The sequence below is a fragment of the Peromyscus maniculatus genome, chromosome 17, assembly GCF_049852395.1.
Source record: "Peromyscus maniculatus bairdii isolate BWxNUB_F1_BW_parent chromosome 17, HU_Pman_BW_mat_3.1, whole genome shotgun sequence".
In the NCBI taxonomy this organism is placed as follows: Eukaryota; Metazoa; Chordata; class Mammalia; order Rodentia; family Cricetidae; genus Peromyscus; species Peromyscus maniculatus.
This window is the reverse complement of record NC_134868.1, coordinates 20344448-20366522: the sequence shown is the minus strand read 5'-3', so window position 1 is coordinate 20366522 and position 22075 is coordinate 20344448. Positions and strand designations below refer to the sequence as shown.

The 22075-nt window shown below is 38.7% G+C and overlaps 1 protein-coding gene across 1 annotated transcript; it reads left to right on the top strand.

The window, feature by feature from the left end:
• Positions 1-4783: 4783 nt before the first annotated feature.
• On the top strand, positions 4784-16042 carry Aga (aspartylglucosaminidase). The gene is made up of 9 exons (XM_006970906.4): positions 4784-5052; positions 6915-7068; positions 7605-7717; positions 8609-8721; positions 10552-10663; positions 11906-11981; positions 13298-13405; positions 14108-14241; positions 15800-16042. The coding sequence occupies exons 1-9, from the start codon at positions 4926-4928 to the stop codon at positions 15898-15900; spliced, it is 1038 nt and encodes a 345-aa protein (XP_006970968.1). The 5' UTR covers positions 4784-4925; the 3' UTR covers positions 15901-16042.
• Positions 16043-22075: the final 6033 nt, after the last annotated feature.

The window sequence follows — 22075 nt, the reverse complement described above, 5'->3', positions numbered from 1 at the left end:
ACCAATTATTTGGAATACAGGTTGAAAATACATTGCATAAAATTTAGTTTGAGGAAAAGAAATCATGTAAAAGCCAACATGATATTTCACTATCTCAGTCTTTATATATCATTAAGATGACTTTAAAGGTTAAAGAGTCAAAAGGAAGTGTCTGATTTGAATCTGCTACTGATGTGATAAATGCTGTATGTGGGGGTGGGGCACATAACCCAGAAATACTATCTCAGAAAGGAAGAAAACTCTGTTCTCAGAGAGAATAAGATGACATTTCTGCATAATGACTCTAATTACATCCAGAATGTACAATCAGGTAACATGAAGTATTCCTGGATTAACAAAAAGAATAGATTCAAATTAGAAACACACTTACCACTATGCTTTGACACCAGCAAAAACCATTACTTACAGATTCTGAAACTGACAAGAGCAAATGCCAATCAAATAAATGGCCTGTATTTAGACAACCCAGGTAATAGTTCAGTGGGGACTTCTGCAAAAGAAATTATTATTTCAATGCCAAGTCACGCTTACAGCTTTGAACAAGTAGCAAAACATGGACATGTTTCTAAAATGGATTTCCCAGCATCCACGCAAAAGCCAGAGGGGATGGCTTAGTGTTTTAAGCCTCAGATTTGAAATACCGAGATTCTCTGCAAACTCCAGCGTTAAATCCTCTGTAGAACCACAGCTTCAAATGCTATCAAGAAATACTCAACTTTCCATCCTTTAGAGACTGATAAATTGAAAGCCATGAAGTTCAGCAAAAAAGGAGGGGAATTTACAGCTGCCCACAACTACCCATCAACCTTGAAAACACACACACACACACACACACACACACACACACACACACACACACACACACACGAGATGACAGTATTTGTAGCAGCTTTTAAGATTCTACTGGAGATTTTATTCTGGAAAGACTTAAGCATTCTGAATCCAGAAATCTCCTACCTCTGGTATGCACAGCTTCTTAAGCGTCAACACTAACTTTTGGACAACTCAGAGTGGGTTGAAAATATTTTCAATTCCCATTTAATGCAGTCCAATTCTGTGTGTTCACTTTAAGATTCATTCTAGGTATCCAGTCACCTCATGGCTCTTTCTGCATTCTGTACCGATTGTTCCCTCCAGACACTAATTGATAGATATTAGGTAAAAGCTAATTAAACCAAAAACATACTACTTAATTGTTATTTGAATGTTCTTCTAACTCTTACCTCATTGATTAAAGGAAGAAAGAGCATTGTTATTCCCATATCATAGATGAGAAAAGTATATCTCTGGAAGATTAAATGAGCTAGCCAAAGCTGCCATGTAGTTACCCTAAATTTTAAAATCCAGGTCTTGAGGCCTGAAATATTGTTACAAGAATGTTTTCATTATTAACACAGACATTTTACCAAACAGGTCTAAGTGATACATTCTAAGCTCAAGTAAAGATAATCTTATAGCTAGATTTTAAAAACAACAATACTACATTTCTGTTACATATAATAAATTATTGAAATTAGAAAGCGGGGTAGATACTATAAAGACTGTGGGGCATTTTTGCTAGTCTACTACATATTATTAACTGATGTCCATTTTAGTTTAGCGGTATCTCAAAATCAAGCAAAAAGATCCAGTTACATTGAGACACAAAGAAATATCAGATCTAAACTATTATCCAAATATAGCTAAAAATAAGTAATAGTAATACAAAAATAATCCAGTTATCTAAAATAATTCAATGTCTTTAGTATGTAGCTGTACTGATTGCTCTAAGTTTAGACAAAGTGAGCTTATTGAGCACTACAATGACTGAGCACTACAATAGCTGAGTACTACAATGACTGAGCACTACAATGACTGAGCACTACAATGACTGAGTACGTCAATGACTGAGCACTACAATGACTGAGCACTACAATGACTGAGTACTACAATAGCTGAGTGTGGTAGTATTCTAATTGTACTGAAATGTGATTTTGATTGTATGTTAATAAATAAAGTTGCCGGAAAGAGAGCTATTTCCTTGTCTGTCAGTCGGTTCCAAGTCATTCTGCCTTCTCATTGGTTGTAAACCCAAACACATGACTGCCTCGTCACAGTCTGTATGTACAGCCCTCTAAGTCTTAAAGGCATATGTCTCCAATGCTGGCTGTATCCCTGAACACACAGAGATCTATGGGATTAAAGGCGTGTGCCACCACCGCCATGCTCTTTCTATGGCTCTAATAGCTCTGACCCCCGGGCAACTTTATTTATTAACATACAATCAAAATCACATTTCAGTACAATTAGAATACCACCACAGCTGAGTACTACAATGGCTGAGCACTACAAAAGAGGGTAGATTCTTTTGAGACTGCATATAATTTTAAGTACAAAAATCCACAGAAAGTTGCCAAATTGAGACTTTCAAATATTCCTATTACAATGTAATAATATAACTTAGCTTTTTTCCTCTCCTTTTTTAATTCTCTCTCTCTCTCTCTCTCTCTCTCTCTCTCTCTCTCTCTCTCTCTAAAAAATTACAGATCAGGTGAATTTCTTAGACAGGATTTTGATTTCAAGTAAGGAGAGGATTTGGAGAAAAACATGGAAACAACAGGAGGAGATGAAGGCAGGCACAGCCTAACACAGCTTGCTACCAAGAACCTGGAGTTTCCTTCCATCGTAGGGTAGACCCCAAACCTCAAATAGGCCAAGGAAAAGAATGTCAGGATGAGCCATCCTGAGCCAAGTTAGGGAGATTATTAAGGACAATGTACAATTCCAAAATATAGATAAAAGTTTCTCTCAGCAGTATTGTGCTTGAGTGTTTTTTACAAATGTGTGTGTGTGTGTGTGTGTGTGTGAGAGAGAGAGAGAGAGAGAGAGAGAGAGAGAGAGAGAGAGAGAGAGAGAGAGATCATGTGACTAAGTTACATTCCTTAATGGATACAATTTACATGGTTTTAAAATGAAGGACAAACTTAAAATTTAAATAAAATTTCCTTCAAGCTCAGAGACTTGTACAGCCTACTGTGTGTATTTTGGGATGAGTGTATTTTGGGATGACAGGAGCGTTAATATTGTAAAATCCAAGGTTCCACCCAGTCTACTCTAAGTAGAGATTGTTTGTGTGTCGTTTTTAACATCCTTGTTGGAGCTGTCCTTAGGAAAATACAAATCTCTACATTAAATGCTTTATCAGTTTGGTTGAAGTTTCCTGACTCTCAGCGGGAAAGGCAAATTAGATCCCAGGAGGCAGGGTTTTCCCCTTCTCTTGTTCCCTTAAATTTGCCTACCTTGCTGTCTTGCCTCTGTAAGAGCCTGGGTTCTTTCAGCTGAAGGAATTATATCACCCAAAAATGAGCTGCAGGAACTGAGACCAATTTTCCATGTATTATATTTTATAATTTCTGAAGGCATGCCTCAGTTCTTTGAACTTATAAATAACAACCGAGGTGCTACGGAAAATTAATTCCGAAGACAATAAGTGTTTTCCTTGCTTTCTTATTCTGTTTCATCCATCTTTCTCATCTCACCTAGCATGAGCTTTATGCTCATTAGCACAGCACAAATAGTTTGGTTCTCCTCCAAAACCCCATAGAAGGATCATGTGTCGTTTCTTTTTAATTACACCTAACTTTTTAATAGCACTTCCCTGCCTGGGGATAATTCTAGGCTATCTTATGCTGTTTAAATTGCAGACCCCGTTTCCATTCAATAAGAACCTTGAAGATTTTCTAAGCCTCACAACTCCCATCTAGTTCATATTTTATCGGTCGGGATAGATTTATAGATGCCTTTTAAAATTATGTCTTCCTTCAGCTATACATGGACAAGCATCCCAGAGTCCCAATGGGATTACTGGTCCATGCTCACACATCTGTGCACCAACTGAGTTATCAAAATGAGCAGCCGGTACCATGCATGTAAAGCTCCCATTTCTCCTTTTAGTCAAACATTTATTTAGTACTTAATGGTGCCAGGCCTGAAGATAAAATAAAATACCTTCGGAAAAGAATGGATTTAGCCTTCTTGGCTGGAGGCGAGGAGCTGCGCACTTCAGTGGGCAATGTAAAGGGTATGTTCCCATTTGCCCAGCCCGTCCTTTCCTTCCAGCTCAGGGATTTGTGAAGAAAGGACGTCCTACAAAAAGCTGTGGTGAAGAAATGATGGGAAGTATGTGTCCAACACACCTCAAACGAATCTGGTCCTCAGCGAAAGCACTTCTGCCTACATTCAGCAACCGTTTTAAATTTTTGAGCGAGTCCAGGGTACGAACCAGGTCAGCCCGACTTTCTACCTTTAATTTGCATTTAAGTTGGCAAATACGGAAAAGTCAAGACAGTATCTATCGGCTATCTGAGGTTCCTAAGTGTCCTGCCACTCAGGGTTGTATAATTTCATGCTCATTTTCAAAGAAGTCACTCTATCTTTAAATGTCGGCTAAGCGGTATACTTAGTAAAGTACTGAAAGTATATATGTAACAGCGCCTCAACACAAAAAGACACTAAGTAACTAACTAACTAACAAGCAACTAACAAACCAACAAACCAACTAACCAACCAACAACTAAACAACCAACCAACTAAAAGAGCTGTAATGAGCTGACCAACTAACCAACCAACTAACTAATTAACTAACAAGAGCTGCACTGAGCTGACCAACCAACCAACTAACTAACCAACTAACTAACTAAGAGCTGCACTGAGCTGACCAATACAGAACCACAGCACCAGACTTTAAAAAAAGAAAAAAAAAAAAAATTCCTCGAGGGGCCAGCAGAAGGCCTCATCTCGCGAGAGTTGAGGGAATTGCAAAGGAGACTAAAGAGAATCCCGAGTTTGCAGAGTCTGAGCTGGCCGGGACCTTTCTCGCGCTGGCCCGCGGAGGCCGCGCGGCTTGGCTGGGACTTTTCTCGCGCCGCTCCACTGGGCCTTCGGCTATGGCGCGGAAGTCGAAACTGCCTCTTCTTCTCCTGCCGCTCGTCCTGGGCATCCCCCTGGCGCAGGGCTCCAGTCTCCTGCCCCTGGTTGTCAACACCTGGGCTTTTAAGAATGCTACCGAAGCAGGTGCGGAGCGGCCGCCCGGGGTGGGGGGCTGCCCCGTGGGAGCTCCTCGGCGGCGGGAAGCTGCGCTCGCCCGGCCCTGCCTGCGGCGGCCTGGTGGAGAGCGAGCCAGCTGCACAAGGCCGGGAGCCTGCAGAAGGCCGGGCCTCCTTCCGGGTCCGCTACCTGCCTCCGCTTTGACATCTGCCCCCTGCTCCGTCCTCGCTGCCACATTTTAGATCGGGTGTATTTATAGCTCCCCGCACCATGTTGACTGACCTCTAACCCTTGGGCCATCCTGCTTCTCTCCTCCCGTTTCCCCTGCCTCCTAAGATGCCATGATGATTTCTGTCTCCCACACTCCACTCCCTGTGAATGCCTCTTCTTTCTTCCAGTGTCCTCTGGATTCCACTTTAGGAAACAATTGATAATTTCCTATGAACACACACACACACACACACACACACACACACACACACACACACACACACACACACACACATTTGATCCGTGCTTGTCCTTGTCACTTAGAATGATACCTTCCAGGTTTGGTTATGCATTAAAGTTATCCTTAGAGTTTCTTAGGGCTGCCCTCTACGGCTCCCAACCCTGTCACATTTGAGACTGCTCTCATAGTAAATGTCTGTGGGCACAGATGGTTCCAGATTTCAGTGCAGGAAAATGTGTATGTTGTAGGAGATGCGTAGGAATCAGAGCGTGAGAAATCAGACTGAAAAAGAGACATTTAGTTGTTTAGTGTATAAACAAATACTGAACAAAGGAAGTCCAGCATCATGTGCAGGGACACTTATTCAGTGCTTAAGTTGCCAGTATTGAACAGGGGCATTTGTAAAACCTTCAAAGAATTATAAGTAAAACAGCTGCCCTTTCAAGACATATCCACTCAATGCGTGGATGTCCACAGAACACCAGGGGGGAAAAAAATTGGCCACCTTCGAGAAAGTGACCGCTTTTGAAACTGGGCAGCCTCTGAAATACAGTGTGGCCTTGAGTGAATTACTTTACCTCTGTCCACTTTTCTTAAACGATAATTACAATTAAAACATTATCTCAGCCGGGCGGTGGTGGCGGCGCACGCCTTTAATCCCAGCACTCGGGAGGCAGAGCCAGGTGGATCTCTGTGAGTTCAAGGCCAGCCTGGGCTACCAAGTGAGTTCAGGAAAGGCGCAAAGCTACACAGAGAAACCCTGTCTCGAAAAACCAAAAAAAAAAAAAAAAAAAAAAGAATAAAATATTATCTCAAAAGCTTCATGAAGATGAAATTAGCCCATGTGATGTTCTTTGCTGTTGCGATATTATGCTGAAACTTGCTGTGATAAGTGTTACCAGTGTACTATTAGTTATGCATATTTTAGTAATCTAATGAGTGACACATGGCTGTCCCTCTTCCCAGCTCTCCGGAAGCTGTGGTGGGAAGATCCAGACTTCTAGACATGCTTAGGCTGTGCATAGATTTTCAGTTGGGCTTGGGCTACATAGCAAGACCCTATCTCCCAAAAGAAAGTAATGAACTTTTAAGGCTATAATTGAAAAATACTTTTCAGTTCAACTGTCTCCAAATAGTTTCAGCTATCCCTCTTAAAGATGTCTTATTTGTTACACAGAAGAAACAGATACTGATAAGTATTTTAAATATTCACTTTTCACTAAGGTCTTTGAATTCTTTATAGTCAACTATTGATATAATTTTGTCTGTATCATTCTAATTTCCTTACCATTTGATAAAATCACCTATTAAAGTTTCAGCTTAGCAGTATAAATGTTAAGGTAAAAAAAACTTAAGTAGGCTTCGAAATGTTCTTGGCTTGTTGCATTTCATGTTGAAAACTATATGACTATAAATAAGCACTATTGGAATTTAACAGCATGGCGGACATTAGCATCTGGAGGTTCTGCCCTGGATGCAGTTGAGAGTGGCTGTGCTAAGTGTGAGATGGAGCAGTGTGATGGCACTGTAGGCTTTGGAGGAAGTCCCAATGAACGTGGGGAAACCACCCTGGATGCGATGATCATGGATGGGTAAGGATGCTCTTCAGGACTTGTCTTTGCGCTTTCATTTCCGGTTGGCTGATATTGAGGATTGTAGTCCGCCGAGAGCAAGGTGGAAAGATGCATTAAGTGTGGCTACTCCTTGTTTATAGTGCTTGTCTTTTCTAAACACAGAGAGTTAACCAAAAAAAAAAGGTCATCCTGATATTAGATTATCACAGCAAAGTAAATGGTTAAGTAGCTTTGACTGAAGAGAACCCCCAAATACAAAACCGTGCTTCCGACCCAGTAATTCACCTGCCACCTGAAAATGTGCTTTCAGTGACCTGGAGCCTGAAGGCCTCTTTTAAAAGCCATGTTTAAAATAAGGTGTTGAGCTATTTGGTCAATTGAGTTTCTGTTCTTTAATTTTGTCTGTGGGAATCCGTGAACTTTACGGGTTGTTTTCACTTCTGTGGTAAGATGGAGTTTAGCCTTCCCCGTATTGCTGCTTAGAGAAATGCAGTTTCTCTTCAAGTAGCAACAGAAAATGCCTTCGTAAATCTTCCTGCATTGTTACCTTCCAGCACTACTATGGATGTGGGAGCAGTAGGAAGCCTCCGAAGAATTAAAAATGCAATTGGAGTGGCCCGGAAAGTCCTGGAGCACACAACACACACACTTTTAGTAGGGGAGTCAGGTATTTTTTCAAACTACTGAAATGTTCTTGTAGTCTTTTTGTTTATACTCACTGTAAAAAAAAAAAAAAAAAAAAAAGATCTCAGTGTGAAGTAAAGGAGACCCAAGTTCCAAATTACAATTATTATGTTTGAGTTCATACCTGGTTAACTGGATAGGCTACTTCTAAATCTTGCTTTGTCGTTAAGACTGTATTTTAAGCAATACATTCGTATCTGTTGATGGGTGATTTCTACCACTGAAACGGTTCACCGTTGGTTTTCTCTGTACATTGCATTTCTACAGGTATAAGACCCAGGGGGCGGGGCACTGCTTATCTGAGACAGTAGTGCCGGAAGGAGATTCCTGTGACAGTGTCACTTGAGTCCTTTCCAAGTTCCATTGCAAGAAGTCATAAAGCAGCCTATGATTAAATATATAATATATATGAATATATATAAATGATATATTTATGAAGCAACCTTAATAGGCTTGAAATAGAATTGCAGACTCTTCTGAGAAGCATGTGTCTTGATCTTTTGAATCCATTTGTCTATTTGGTTCTTTGCACACTCATTAGAGCAGTAGAATTCTGTTGTGTGCTGTGAAAGGCACAATTTCTGCAGAGTAGAAGTGGGAGACATGGAAGAGAGGCAAGAATAGAAATGTGCACACAGCCCGAAGGTCTCCCAAGAGATCAGTGATAGAAAGGACAAAGGGAAGCTTCAAATCCAGAAATGACTCCCTCAAAACTATTTATGTCCAAAAATTCCTTGAAAAGCCTTGTGTGCCACCCTCCTCAGATGTCTTTCCATACCCCATGTGAGAGACAGCTGACGTAGAATGCCTCCAGTACATGATTTTGCTTAGAACAAAAAATGCATGGTCTTACACTGTTCTCTTTGATCTCTAGCCACCAGGTTTGCTGAAAGTATGGGGTTTACCAGTGAGAATTTATCTACCAGTGCCTCGGAAGCCATGTATTCAGATTGGCTTGCTGGGAATTGCCAGCCTAATTATTGGAGAGTATGTATGCAAATTCAACTTTAAAAAGTAAATTGAAAGTGCTGAATGATCCTTGGGGTTAATGACTTCTGCCCTCTGGCAGTAATTTGTAAATTGAAGGTTTGCTGTGAAGAATGGAAGGAACTCCATCAACGTTGTTTCACTTGCATCTTCGTGGAACAAAATCCAAAGTCTAAAATATTTGTTAGATATTATCCATGTGAAGTCTGTGCAGTATGTTGCTCATAATTTGACTAGAAGACTTAACCAGTCAGGTGTCTAGTTTGCGACTCATGGGATCAATTTTTTTTACTAAGAATTTTAGCATAAATCAGTTTGATTTTTGTAAGGTGGAGTTTTACTGTTGGCAGCGCTCCCAAATAACCACAAGAAGACTTATTATTAATTGTAAATGACCGGCTGATAGCTTAGGCTTGTTACTAGCTCACTCTTAGATTTTAAATTAACCCATATTTCTTATCTACCCTCTGCCATGTGGCTTATGGCTTGTTACCCCATATTCTACATGTCCTGCTTCCTCTGAATTTGTTGGCATCTCCTGGCATCTCCTCTGACTCTGTCTTTCTTCCCAGAATTCTCTTAGTCTGACTGTCCTGCCCAATCTTACCTACCCAGCAATAGGCCAGTCAGGTTTTTATTAATCAATGAGAGTAATACATATTTACAGTGTACAAAGATTGTTCCATAGCAGATTTTGCCATACAGATTCCTTTTCTGGAACATCTTAGCCTCTAATCTGTTTCTTCCTTAGATCTAATTCTTCATAAAACAGCTGAACTTGAACCTTGTGCACTAATGTTAATAAGGTATAAGTAGAATGAACATCCCTAAACTAAAAATCTGAAGTCCAAAGCACTTTCAGCACCAACATGATGCCACAGTACAAGTTTGAAAGGCCATGCTACTTCAAACTGCAAATGCAACTGAAAGTCCATGCTGTTATCTTTAAATTAATCATAGATAGACATAAAACATAGATGAATTTTATGCTTAGACTTCAGTCTATTCATGAGATATCTCATGAATGTATAAAAATTCCAAAATATGGAAAAAATCCAAAGTACTTCTAGTCCTAAACCTTTCAGATAAAGGGTACTCAGCCTGTACTAAGTAAGTTCTTAGCTTAATACCAGTCTGTTCAGACAGCCTAAATTTATTGGTATATTCCTGTACTTTTAATATTTAAAGGAATCTTAAACTGCTTCTAGAATGGCTGCAGCCAGAGGGGTCCAATCCCTGGCTTGCAGGCTCCATGAAGCTGGAAAGAGTTGATGATGAGTGATACCCAACACAAACTCATAAAATACTTAGAACATGACATTTGGGGCAGCATTGTTTTGTTTTGTTGTATTGTAACTTGAGTGAGCAATTCTTGGGTGTGAATGTTGTAGCTGACAATGTCACGTCTCTGTCAAAGTTGGATACCTTATAAACCTAGATTAAAGATAAACATTCTTTTAAAACAGATTCTACTTGAAATCTCAGAATTTGTTATCTGGGAACCATATTGTGATGGGTAAAGGTCAGGCTGGGTATTTGTTCCTTTGAGATTAATATATAATTAATAGAAAATCTTTATGTCTGCCATTATTATGAGGATTGTATGTGTATAAAGATGGCATTCATTGACTTGTTCTTTGGCCTGTATCTATCTAATTTAGATCATACAATTTTGAGAATCTTTAGTGTTCACATAAGATTAAGCTAACTTTTGAGCTCTGAGTTACTGGTGTCTTTTTTGTTTCCTACCAGTGATTAGCAATTTTACACAATCATTTGCCATTTCCTAAAACACCTTTTTTAACCAAAAAACTTGAATCTTGTTCACAGAAAGTAACACCAGATCCTTCAAAATACTGTGGACCCTACAAACCATCTGGTAATGGGGCTCAGGGTAATTTTCTCTACAAAGAAGTGGATGTTCATGGTCATGATACTATCGGTAATTCACTTTTTATACAATTTTATCAATTATTTTAGTTAATGACCTTCTACAGCTCATATTCATTTTTTATTCATGTACCAGAAGTTAGCTAGCTTTCATTATTTTAAACGCTAAGTAAATAACCCCTTCTTACATGTAATTTTCTCTCACTATATATACACGTACATATATACATATATAATTAGCTTAAACACATACAAATTCAAATTTCATATATATATATATATATATATATATATATATATATATATATATATATACAATTTTGTCTTAGAATCTAAATACAGTTTTGTAATTTCTTTTTCTTTTTTGTTTTTTGTTTTTCGAGACAGGGTTTCTCTGTGTAGCTTTGCGCCTTTCCTGAATCTTGCTCTGTAGACCAGGCTGGCCTCGAACTCACAGAGATCCGCCTGCCTCTGCCCCCCGAGTGCTGGGATTAAAGGCGTGCACCACCACCGCCTGGCCAGTTTTGTAATTTCTTATACAAGACACCAAATATTCAATGACTATTAACATGTAGATTATCAAATTGTTAATATTTAATGCTTTGGTTATTTTATGTAATTATATATATATATGTATATATATATATAATGACTTGTAATAATTTTTCTAAGCTATAATATTGACAAGTTCTTATAATCAAAATGAATGATTTGGGGGGGAATTGCCTTTGAAAAGGTACTGAAACCTGGTAGATTTGAAGAGTAAGAATATTAGGGAGTTTTTTGTTTGTGTTTTTTTTTTAAGGTTCAATGGTACTATGGAACCAAATCATTAACATAATACCACTGATACAGTTTTCAGTATTCTTAATTTTTCTTTTCTTCTATCTGTAATTAATGAGAGGACATACTATATTTTCTTAATGAAGTCGGTATGTAAAAACACAGTACCATTGATGGTTTACAAACAACAGAAATTTATTTCTTACTGTTTAACCTATGGAAAAATCTGAGATGTAGACACTGGCAGATTCCCCGTCTGTCGAGGTCCCATTTCCTGGGTCACAAGTGGCCTATCTCGTTTTCTTGGTCGCTTGTATTAATCATTCATTAGGGTGTTGCCCTAACAACCATCCCACCTGCCTGTGGTCCCCTCCCAAATCCATTACTTCCTGAAGATGCATCTTAGAGGGGATGCAATCTGTTAAACTACAGCAGTCATTAGCAGATCCATTATCTGGCTATATTTAAGGGAAGTGTTGGGTACTGACTTTTTTTTTTTTTCCACCTTTAGGCATGGTTGTAATCCATAAGGAGGGAAGTACTGCTGCAGGCACATCTACAAATGGTATAAAATTCAAAATTCCTGGGTTAGTGTTTCACCAAGAACAGATTTCTCAAATATGTATCAAATGTAAAGCAGTATATGCCAGGGCTTGTGCAGGGTACCAACTATAAACTAAAACCCTTCCCTCCCAGGTAAATGTGACAGAAAGCACGTTACCATCCATGTGCAAATGGCCAACGCAAGCACATGCTTCCGAGTTCAGGAGGGCCAGGGGTTAATCTGTAACCTGAGTAGTGATGGCAGAAGTGGGGGTGGAGACTGGGACCTGAGTACACAGCACGGAAAGGGGACATGCAGCATGCAGCCCATGGCACAAGACTATACAAATAGGGGCACTTCAGGTTGAGGGCTTCTGCTGGCTGGGACAGGAGGTGGAGGGAGTGAGTGTGTATGTGTGTGTGTGTGTGTGTGTGTGTGTGTGTGTGTGTGTGTGTGTGTGTACACGCATGTCTGTGTTCCCATGTGCTGGTATGTGTATGCTCAGTGTGTGCAGAGCAGTCTGTGGCAGTAGTGATGATTTAAGACTACAAGTAACCCAAGCAAGATTTCAAGGGGTAAGTTTGAGGCGTTGTAGGTTTGTGGGTGTTTTCTGTGTTTTAAGTGGAAGAAAGGCATTAAGTGGGTTGACTAAAAGGGGAAACTGGTAACAAGTTTGGCTCCTTACGTAGGAAGCAGTGTAAGGAAGTCATTGAGAACTGTTGAAGTATTGCAGAAGTTGAGAAAGGTGTAATAGAGCCGTCACTGTAAAGCTGTGTGATCTGATATGACAAACTGATAACAAGTTTTTCCGCTTACAGTTTTAATTGATAAGTAAAAGTGTGTGTTGTTTTTGGAGTACTGCATGATATTTTCATATATTTAAACACGTGAAATAGTTAAACCAAGCTATTTAACTTATTGCCTCACATGTTTTTAAAATCTATACTCTTAGTGGGGTTTACAAATAAAATATATTATTATTAAATGTGTACATGTGTACAGCAGATCTCTAGAAGTTAACCCTCTAGTTTTAATTAAAATTCCTTTTCTTTTTCTGCCAGCCAAAAATCTCTCTAACTACCCTCTCTCTACTATCAGAAAAACCAATATTTTAGTCTGTTTCTATTAATTCAGTTTGATTATATTGCACATCTATCAAAAATACAAGTCATATAATTATCATAGTTGTTTGAAAACTGTAATTGAAAAACAAACAAAAATGCAGTCTAGTGAAGAATTTACTTAAAACAGTAACCAGGGGCAGTGTGGAAACAGCTCCTAATTTTGAAAAAGTTGGTAACACAATGAAGTTTACATTTGGTTTCCTCTTCTCAATTTTTACGTTCTCTACTCACAAAGTCGTGTAGGAGATTCACCAATACCGGGAGCTGGGGCCTATGCTCACGACAAGGCTGGGGCCGCTGCAGCCACAGGGGATGGCGACATACTACTCCGCTTTCTGCCCAGGTGTGACTTCCTACCTCTGTACATTTTAGAGGTCCCTAGAAGAAGCAGGCGGTGTCAGGGCATAGCTTATATGTGTACTGTGTTATCCAAATTTGTGTGCATGGGAGACTTTCGTGAAACTGGAGGTGAGGTTTTTGGGTTGTTGAGCTGTTGTTGTTGGGCCAGGGAGTTTGTGATCATTCACTTGAGTCATCATTACCTGGGGAAATGAAATGTGTCTCACTGAGCTTCCCAGAGAAGAATGCTTTTGATCTGTTTAATTAACTGATGCAAGGCCGTAGTGAAGTGACTGAGAAAAGTAGAAAGTGTAGCCACTGTGGTCAGTTAACAACTACCACTGTGTGTTTTGCACATGTGCAGTATTTTCTCCTGAGAGTGTAGCTTCTTTCCTCATGCAAATACAACCTCTATTTGTGACTTCTGGCTGTTATTACTAAAGTGACAGTTATTCAGCCAAAGCCCACAATAATAGTCTTCCTGTGGAATTAATGGTGGATGAGTTGAATAGATGACATTGTCGCAGGGTTTGCTTGCCCTGATGTTAAGGCTGTGACAGGAATTACTGACTTGTGTTCATTCATAGGTGTTATGTTAAATGTGACAGTATGGTCGTTGGAGATTTTCTGACATCAGCTTAGCCTAATGCCGAGTTAGTGTTTATTCTGTTCTCTGATATTAAGCTGTCACCTCTGTTTAAATTAGCTACCAAGCTGTAGAATATATGAGAAAAGGAGTTGATCCCACCGTAGCTTGCCAAAAAGTGATTTCAAGAATTCGGAGACATTATCCAGGATTCCTTGGGGCTGTTATATGTGCCAATGTGACGGGAAGTTATGGTGAGTTAGATCTGTGTTTTTATTTGTGTGAATTTATTAGTAATTATAAAAGACACACTCTAAATAGATGAGCACGTAATATGCTGTGTTCTATCGAAAAGGGAGTCTGTAAAATACATTCTGGGTGAATGTCAATGATGAGCTGTCACTGCCTGTCCAATGTTAAAGTATATACTTAAAACCCTATTTTGTTTGACTGCTGGTAGTCTGGTAGTCATGGTCTACTTTGGGGCTATCAGTTCCTTTCTTTTGCATCTATCCTAAAGGTTTAGTTTTGGCTGGAGTATGTGTTGACAGGCTAATTTAGTAAAATGCTTTTACTGATTAGAGATGGTGGGGACAAGTTAATCTCCCTTACTTCTTTCTCGGTCATTAAAACATTTCAGTCATTTCGATCCTCTTGGCTCTGAAGAACAAAAACTTTCACTAGTGAGTAAGCCAGCCAGGCCAGCAGAATTATTGTGGTGGTGCTTGGCCTGTCTTCTGTTTGCTCTCTTTATAAGCCAATCACAGCTGCAAAGCGTTTCAGGTCAACCACCACAGATTCTCATCACCGAGCTTTCAGATGGAGAATATGTACAGCTTACCAATCAATAGAGCTTATTAGGCTAGACTGTTTGTTGCTGTTCTTTGATCTTTTACTTCCCACACTTTTGTATTTGAAAAGCTTGTTTGAAGAATTCCGTATTCTTTTTTAAGTTCTGAGACATAAAAGTCAAACAAAGTTATGGGGGTTGCTTTAGGTATGAAATAAGGCAATTTAATGATTCCCTCTTAACAGATAAGCCATAGAAGGCCCAAATTTACATTTAACAGGGTGGGAAGATACTAATTATCTTACTATATGAATTAAAATTTGACTATTTCCTAATAAAGACATAGCAGAAGGACCTCTCCCCCTGCAGGTGTAGAACAGAAACTCAACTTAGACAAAAAGCATGTTGACAAATAACTTTTCTTGCTTTCTCCAAGAGTGAAAGAGCAGGGAGGAAGGGAAGTCCTCCGTAGGAAGGGTTTATAGAGAAGAGAATGTTCTAGTTGCTAATAGGGAAATAAAAATTGTCATCATTTCCTCTAAGAAAGGGTTGAAACAACAAAACAACAGAGTGACAGCAAGTGTATTTGGTGTGTGTGTGTGGGGGGGGAATTAGCTAGTTGTCTGATGTTCAAGAGGGTGGGTTAAGGGCTGGAGAAATGGCTCAATTCTTTTTGCATAGGTCCCTTGTTCAGTTCCCATCACCCACAAGGTGGCTCACAGCCATCTGTACTCCAGTTTCAGGGTGTCTGCCTTCTCTGACCTCCTTGACACAAGGCACATACATGCAGGCAAATACTTGTACATATAAAATAAGGTTTTTAAAGGCTTTATTACCACCTTATCCTCCTCCCCTTCAATGATCGTTACCTACCACTATGAAGGGCAACATGTGGATTATATATGTGCATATATTATGTGGACAATAGTATGAACCAGCCAATGTCTAGGCAAGTGCTTGCTTTATTGGTTCTGAGTACATGCCTCCAGCAACCCTTAACTGTCTCTTTTTTTGGGCTCCAGGTGCTGCTTGCAACAAACTTCCAACATTTACTCAATTTAGTTTCATGGTTTATAATCCTCTACGAAGTCAGTCAACTGAAGAAAAAGTAGACTGCCTCTAATCTGTCTTGTCTGTCAGCATGTGAATTTAAAGAGGAACGAAACGAAGGCAGGAAAGTTGCTTACTGACATCATGTAGTGGTCTTCATTTCTTTCAAGTTCATGTGTAAGTTAAGTGCAAAAATAAAGTACATTACAGTCACATTTCTATATCTACATTTTTATTTAAGGTCTGTTTCCCACTTGAGAGTGAATATGCATATATATGATGTATGTTTTTAAGTTTAAAGTGATATTTGAATTTCTAATCAATGTGGCAAGAACTGTCTGCACTCGGGATTTATTTTCACAATGCCATAGTAAATACAGTATCTGTATTTGCAGATACACAACATCAGAATACACAAGCATGCTAGATTCAGGGGACAGTACCACTATCTCAGCAGATTAGACCTGATGGAATTTCCGAAGTTACAGTGATTTGTCCCTCACCACTGACCATTGGGTTGTAACTAATAGATCAAAGCAAGAATAATGCTATTAAAATGTATGGTTTTGATTCTGTGCATTATGAAAAGCTGATGGGTTTTCGTTGGTTTTCTTTGGATTTCTCTTTGATGGATCACTCAGTAGGTGAATGTTATTAATCCTTAGGAATCTCTGATCTTCAGGCAACTCATATTCAGTCTTGGTCATTTCACTTAGGGGATTCTTTTTTGTAATTTTACTAATCTCTTGTGCTGAGGTAGCAGTTGCAGATGGAAAATGTCAGTAAGTGTGTGCTCTGGCTTAGCATTGCCTTCCAGATTTCCTTATCAACTGTCCACTGACGAGTACAGAGACACCATATGTCTTAATTTCTCAAGATTATTATGTACTCCAAAATCATTGCTTTAATCTAGTCATTAATAAGATGAATGTTTTATATTGTTGTCAAACCTTAGTACTGTTTTGTTTTTTAATATGTATAACTTGATGTTTACTATTTGTTACCTGTTGAAAATGAGTAATCCATGTTAACCGTCCTCAGGCCAGCCTGCCTATCACAATTATTCAGGAAGCCACTTTCAAAATCCCCTCTACCAGCGCAGAGTTTGCTGGACTTCAGTTTGATCCCAGTTGAATAACAATGCTTGAACTACATGAAATACTAAATAATTTTAACCCAGTTTAGTAACAGTACTTTAATAAAGGAAGTGTTTGATGTCAGAAAAGGGAAATACCTAGATTATTTCCCCAGAGGATTCAGGTGAGCTCTACTCAGGTGTTTTATATGTCCAACACAGTAGGCAACGAGAAAACTATAGACCTCACTCTTTCATAAAACTTTTGATAATTTCACATTCTTCATTTCTTTGCATTGACTCACATTGGAATAATTTCCTCTGACTATTTCACTAGAGACTCCTTATAGGTTGATTTTATTTCTGCTAGCCCAGTGTAAGCTGGTCCCTGAGAATCCTGTGCGGAACACATGGCCAGCTCCACTTCCCCTGCTCATCTACTTTTGCTCTTGTTCTTTCTGATTTGCTACAAGCGAGTAACTGGTTCTGGCAATGAGTTTTAAGTGAATTTGGAATGTGAGACCTTCCTAGATTCTTTCATATTTTGTCAAGCATGACAACATACTGATTGCTGCTCTCAGCTACCTGTGTCCTTGAAAACTATAATGAGCAGACATCTGTGACAGTACCCTGTGGACATAAATTATGATCCAGCATAGACTATCCTGACTAATACATAAAATACACCAATCTTTTAAGGAGTTTGTGGACATTACTAAAATAATAAGAATATTTAAAACCTCAAAATGAATTTTTTTCCTGGTTAGACTAGAAAGGTGCTGATAAAAAAAATTGAGTAAAAAAGTTTTTAAATTATTGGGGCAGTTGCAGATGATATTTTCCTAAGGAATCTTTCATATTTTTTCAAAGAAGCCCATACGCCTATATCCTGTGATTCCTGACATTTGGACTTGCATAACTGCCATGTATGCATTCAGGAACTGTGTTCAAGGATGTTTCTAGAGCAAAAATTTTACAAGACAGATATCTCCCTCCTGTGAGCAGCATATTCATTTGCTGTCTAATACCATACTGTTTCTCTGTGAAGCAAACGACAGGTGAGTGTGTTTGCAGCCCCTAATCAAAGATTGAGATTCCCTAAGACTGTTGATGTGTGACACTTAATGATATGAGAATCTTTCTGGAATAAGCACTCTACCATCAGTGAGAGTGAAAGAGAGGAGGTGCCCCCAAACACCTCCATCCCAGGTCCTATATGTATCTCATTTTATACTCTAAAACCACACAGTGGGGTGGCAAGCAAACCTTTTGTCTCTGACATGTCATGACATTGTCTCTGACATGGTTCTGTCAGCTTTGAGGACAGTGTGACGGGCTGATTTGTTTGTGGGTGAGATTGTTAGTTTTGACTAACTTAGGTTGAGAAGACTCAGGAGATAATGAAAATATCCCTTATTTATGAAACCCATCTAAATTATCTAAATGGTAACTAAATAAAATAATCAGATAGTAACTAATACAAGTTTTAACAGGTGGTACAATACTTCATACTAAATAATAGATATTTCATGTAATTCACCTTTTCTCCTTTTTCAAAATATTCTTAGTAAAGCTTGACTTATTGTACTGACTTTAATTAGAAATATACATTTGTACTGTGTGTACAAAAATATCAAAACATCTATTTTCAATATTAACACTCAAGTGATTTTTTGACTTTAGAGAGTAAATCATAGGTACAATATATTTTAGTTGATATTTTATGCCCAGTAAATATGCTTTCAAGGCCCATAATTTTGCAATATACTTTCAAAGCCCATAATTTTAAGTAGTTGAACTTTGTTTTCAAATGTTGTCAGTTCTTATGTTCAGTGATTGAATTTAGACCTAAGGACCCTATTAAGCTCATTTAGTACCTTTAATAGTACAATTAAAATTCATTTGAATATATCTATTGGTGACATTTATTTTAATTGGATAGCAATTCTGAAAAAATAAATTAATGCATTTGTGTCATTTTGCTGGTCAATTTTTGGTTAAGATTCCAGGCTTTGGTTTGTTTTCTTGAGAGTTAAACTTGTTACATATGCAGTAGATTTTCAACTATCTTACACAATTAAAAGATGAGTTAATGAGGTCCTCAAAAATAGAAATGGTGGTTAGTAAGTGTCCTGTGATATGTATTTTCTTATGTAACCTAGGGTCAGCCAATTTTTTAAAAAGAAAGTCATATTTTAGTACTGAGAAAATCACATCTACTTAAAGGATAAAAAATGACCGCATTCAGGATGGATATAATGGAAGTTGGAGCTGCTATGTTCAACCTATTTGCCTCTGAGTTAAAGGGAGGGAAGTTATTTATGGTCCCGATGCACGGAGACTGCATTAAGAATTGGTCATTTGATTTAAACTTGTGACCTTTCCAAGTGACACATTAGATGTGTTTGCTCATTTATTTTCTCTAATTAAAATCTTACTTCTATAATGTGAATGGTGACATATAATATTTTTAAGAAAATCAGATCTTAGAAAGAATGTAAGCCAGCAAAGTTCCTTCTAATTGCTTGTAATCGATCTCATTTCTTTCTGATTTGTGCAAAACCCTTGAGCACCATAAATGTCAAAATACTTCTTTCCATTTCTAAATAAAATCTGCATTTTCATCTTTTCTTGTTCTGTTCATTGTAATTAAGGCTGACTGAAAATAAAACCAAAATTCTAGTAAAATAAATATCAGACAACCTAAGCAAACTCAGTTTCATTCAGTGAGACTGAAGCAGTGTAGTGCATGGTAGTGATACATACATTGCATATATCAGCAGACATTAAATTGGGGTTTATTTTCCCTCCAGAGAGACGGTTTTAAGATAATGCTGTTTATTAGACACATGCAGAGGTACACACACTTCTTTAGACAGACTCTGGAACCTAATTACCTGAATTCAAGCCCTCTTCTCTCTCAGTGATTAGCTATGTGAACTTGACAATTAGCTTGATTTGATTGTCTCAGTTTTCTCTACTGAGGGAATAAAGATAATGCACCTCCTGCTATAGTCTGATGTCAGTGTCCCTACATCCCAAATCCATTTGAGGAGCCTGGTACTCAAGATGACAATAAGGAGATGGGGCTGCTGGGGAGTGCTTAAATCATAAGGACATTAACCTCAGGGATGGGATTAGTGCCCTTATAAAAGTCTCAGACAAGATCCCTCCCCACTCTTCAATGAAGTGGGGACATGTAGAAGTCACTCTCTGGAACACAGAAAGCCTTCCTCGGACATATAATATATTGTCTATCAGTCCAGGATTTAAAATTGTTGAGTCATCTGCCTCCCCTTTCCTTTTCAACATTGCAAAAGAGCAAGACTTACAAAAAGACAAGAAAAGTAAATGGTATAGAAATGAGACAGAAGGAGGAAAAAGCCGTCTTGCTTTCAAATGAAATGCACAATTCTGTAGAAAATCTGAAAGTATCAACCAAATACCTCCTAGAACCAAAGATTGATAGCACACAACAGCGTCATTCAAGAATGCCCTGCAGACTTTTCTCCCATTTTATTCCATCCAGGCCATCAGCCTGTATATACTGCTCAAAGGCAAGTTGAGTCTTCTACATTAGTCAGTCCTTCTACATTAGTCAGTCCTTCTAAACACCATAGATCATACCTTATCAACTTGATACTCAAGTGCATGTCTTTATAGCAAGCCTTGCTTACCCCCAAAAGATTTGTTTTCATCTCTCAATGTGAAATTCATCCTGTTTTGTTTTGATTCCTCATACTTCTGACAGTTTAATAACAACAAAAATTCAAATCCAAACTTTCCTCTGAGACATATGGCTAACTCTTCACTATCATCCCCTATAAAATTAGGCACAGGCCAAGCCAGATGTGCTCAGCTGGTAAAGACCCTTACTACCAAGCCTGATGGCCTGAGTTCAATCTCTCCAACCTACATGGTGGAGAAAGAGAACTGAGTCTCACATGTTGTCCTCTGAACTCCACACATGGGCACCACCTTAAATACTCAAAATGAGTTGATTGACTGATAATTGATTGATTAAAGCACAGGCATACACTCCCAATCTGAAAGGGAGAAATAGGAGAATAGCAATGGAGGATCAGAACATAGTAAATTGAACTCAGTAGGAAAGATATTGAGGTCCTTTGTCTCCTTGGGAAGCTTCTTGGGAACACTGATAAGCTACAGGCCTCCGTTTCACCAGTATAGCCTTGCCTTGGCATCCCACATGATCACACACTTGGACTGGCTCTGCTCACTGTACTGAGTCATTTCTACTGTAAGGAACCCCAACAAAACTCATTGGTTCACCAAGTTAGACTATGTTGGTGTCCGTATTTCGCCTTCAATTTCCTATCTGTGATGTGTAAACATTTGTTTATATCTCCCCCAGAGAGTGTCACACAATATTCCACCAGAAGAATTAGTCCTTTACTTTTCTATTCAGCTTCACTCAAAATCTCAGAGTGTGGACAAATTGTAAGGAAATCCTTTGATAACATGTAGCATAAACAGACTATAGTTCCACTCTCAGGAATCTTTTCTGTCTGAAATCAGATAACTACAGTCTTTGCTGCACACATAGCTTTGATTGTTATGCTTTTCTGCATTCTGAACAGGATCGCATTAAGATCTCCTTATAGTATTCTAGGCTTTCTCTTGCATGTTTTTCCACACTCGTCTAAATTCTTTCCGCAACCAGCTCCAAGGCCCAAGACATACAGGTTTAATTACAACAGTGACCCCACTTCACTGGTAGCAGTTTTCTGTATGAATTCCCTTTTGTGTCACTGTGACCAAAATACCTGAGAAAACAACTTGAAGAGAAATGACTTATTGTGGTTCACAGTGTCGGAGGGCCATTCTGTCATGGAAGGAAGGGTCAGCATGCAGAGAAGCTTATATTATGGTAGATCAAAATCACTCAGGGAATACAGGAATAAATCAGGGAAGACACAACTCCCAAACAGACACAGGCTGACTCATTCCTTGGTGAGGCTTCGTTTTCTACTTTCCTTTCTTACTACCAATAAAGGTCTTATTCCAGTCAATAATATGTCAGTGTCTCGTGATCCAGCTGTCTTTGGAAATGTCCTCACAGACATCCTCAAATGGCCTCTCCTAATCCTTGTTATTTACAGGTTATTAAATCCCCCAGTTGTTTGCTAATCCAGTCAAGGTGGCAATATGA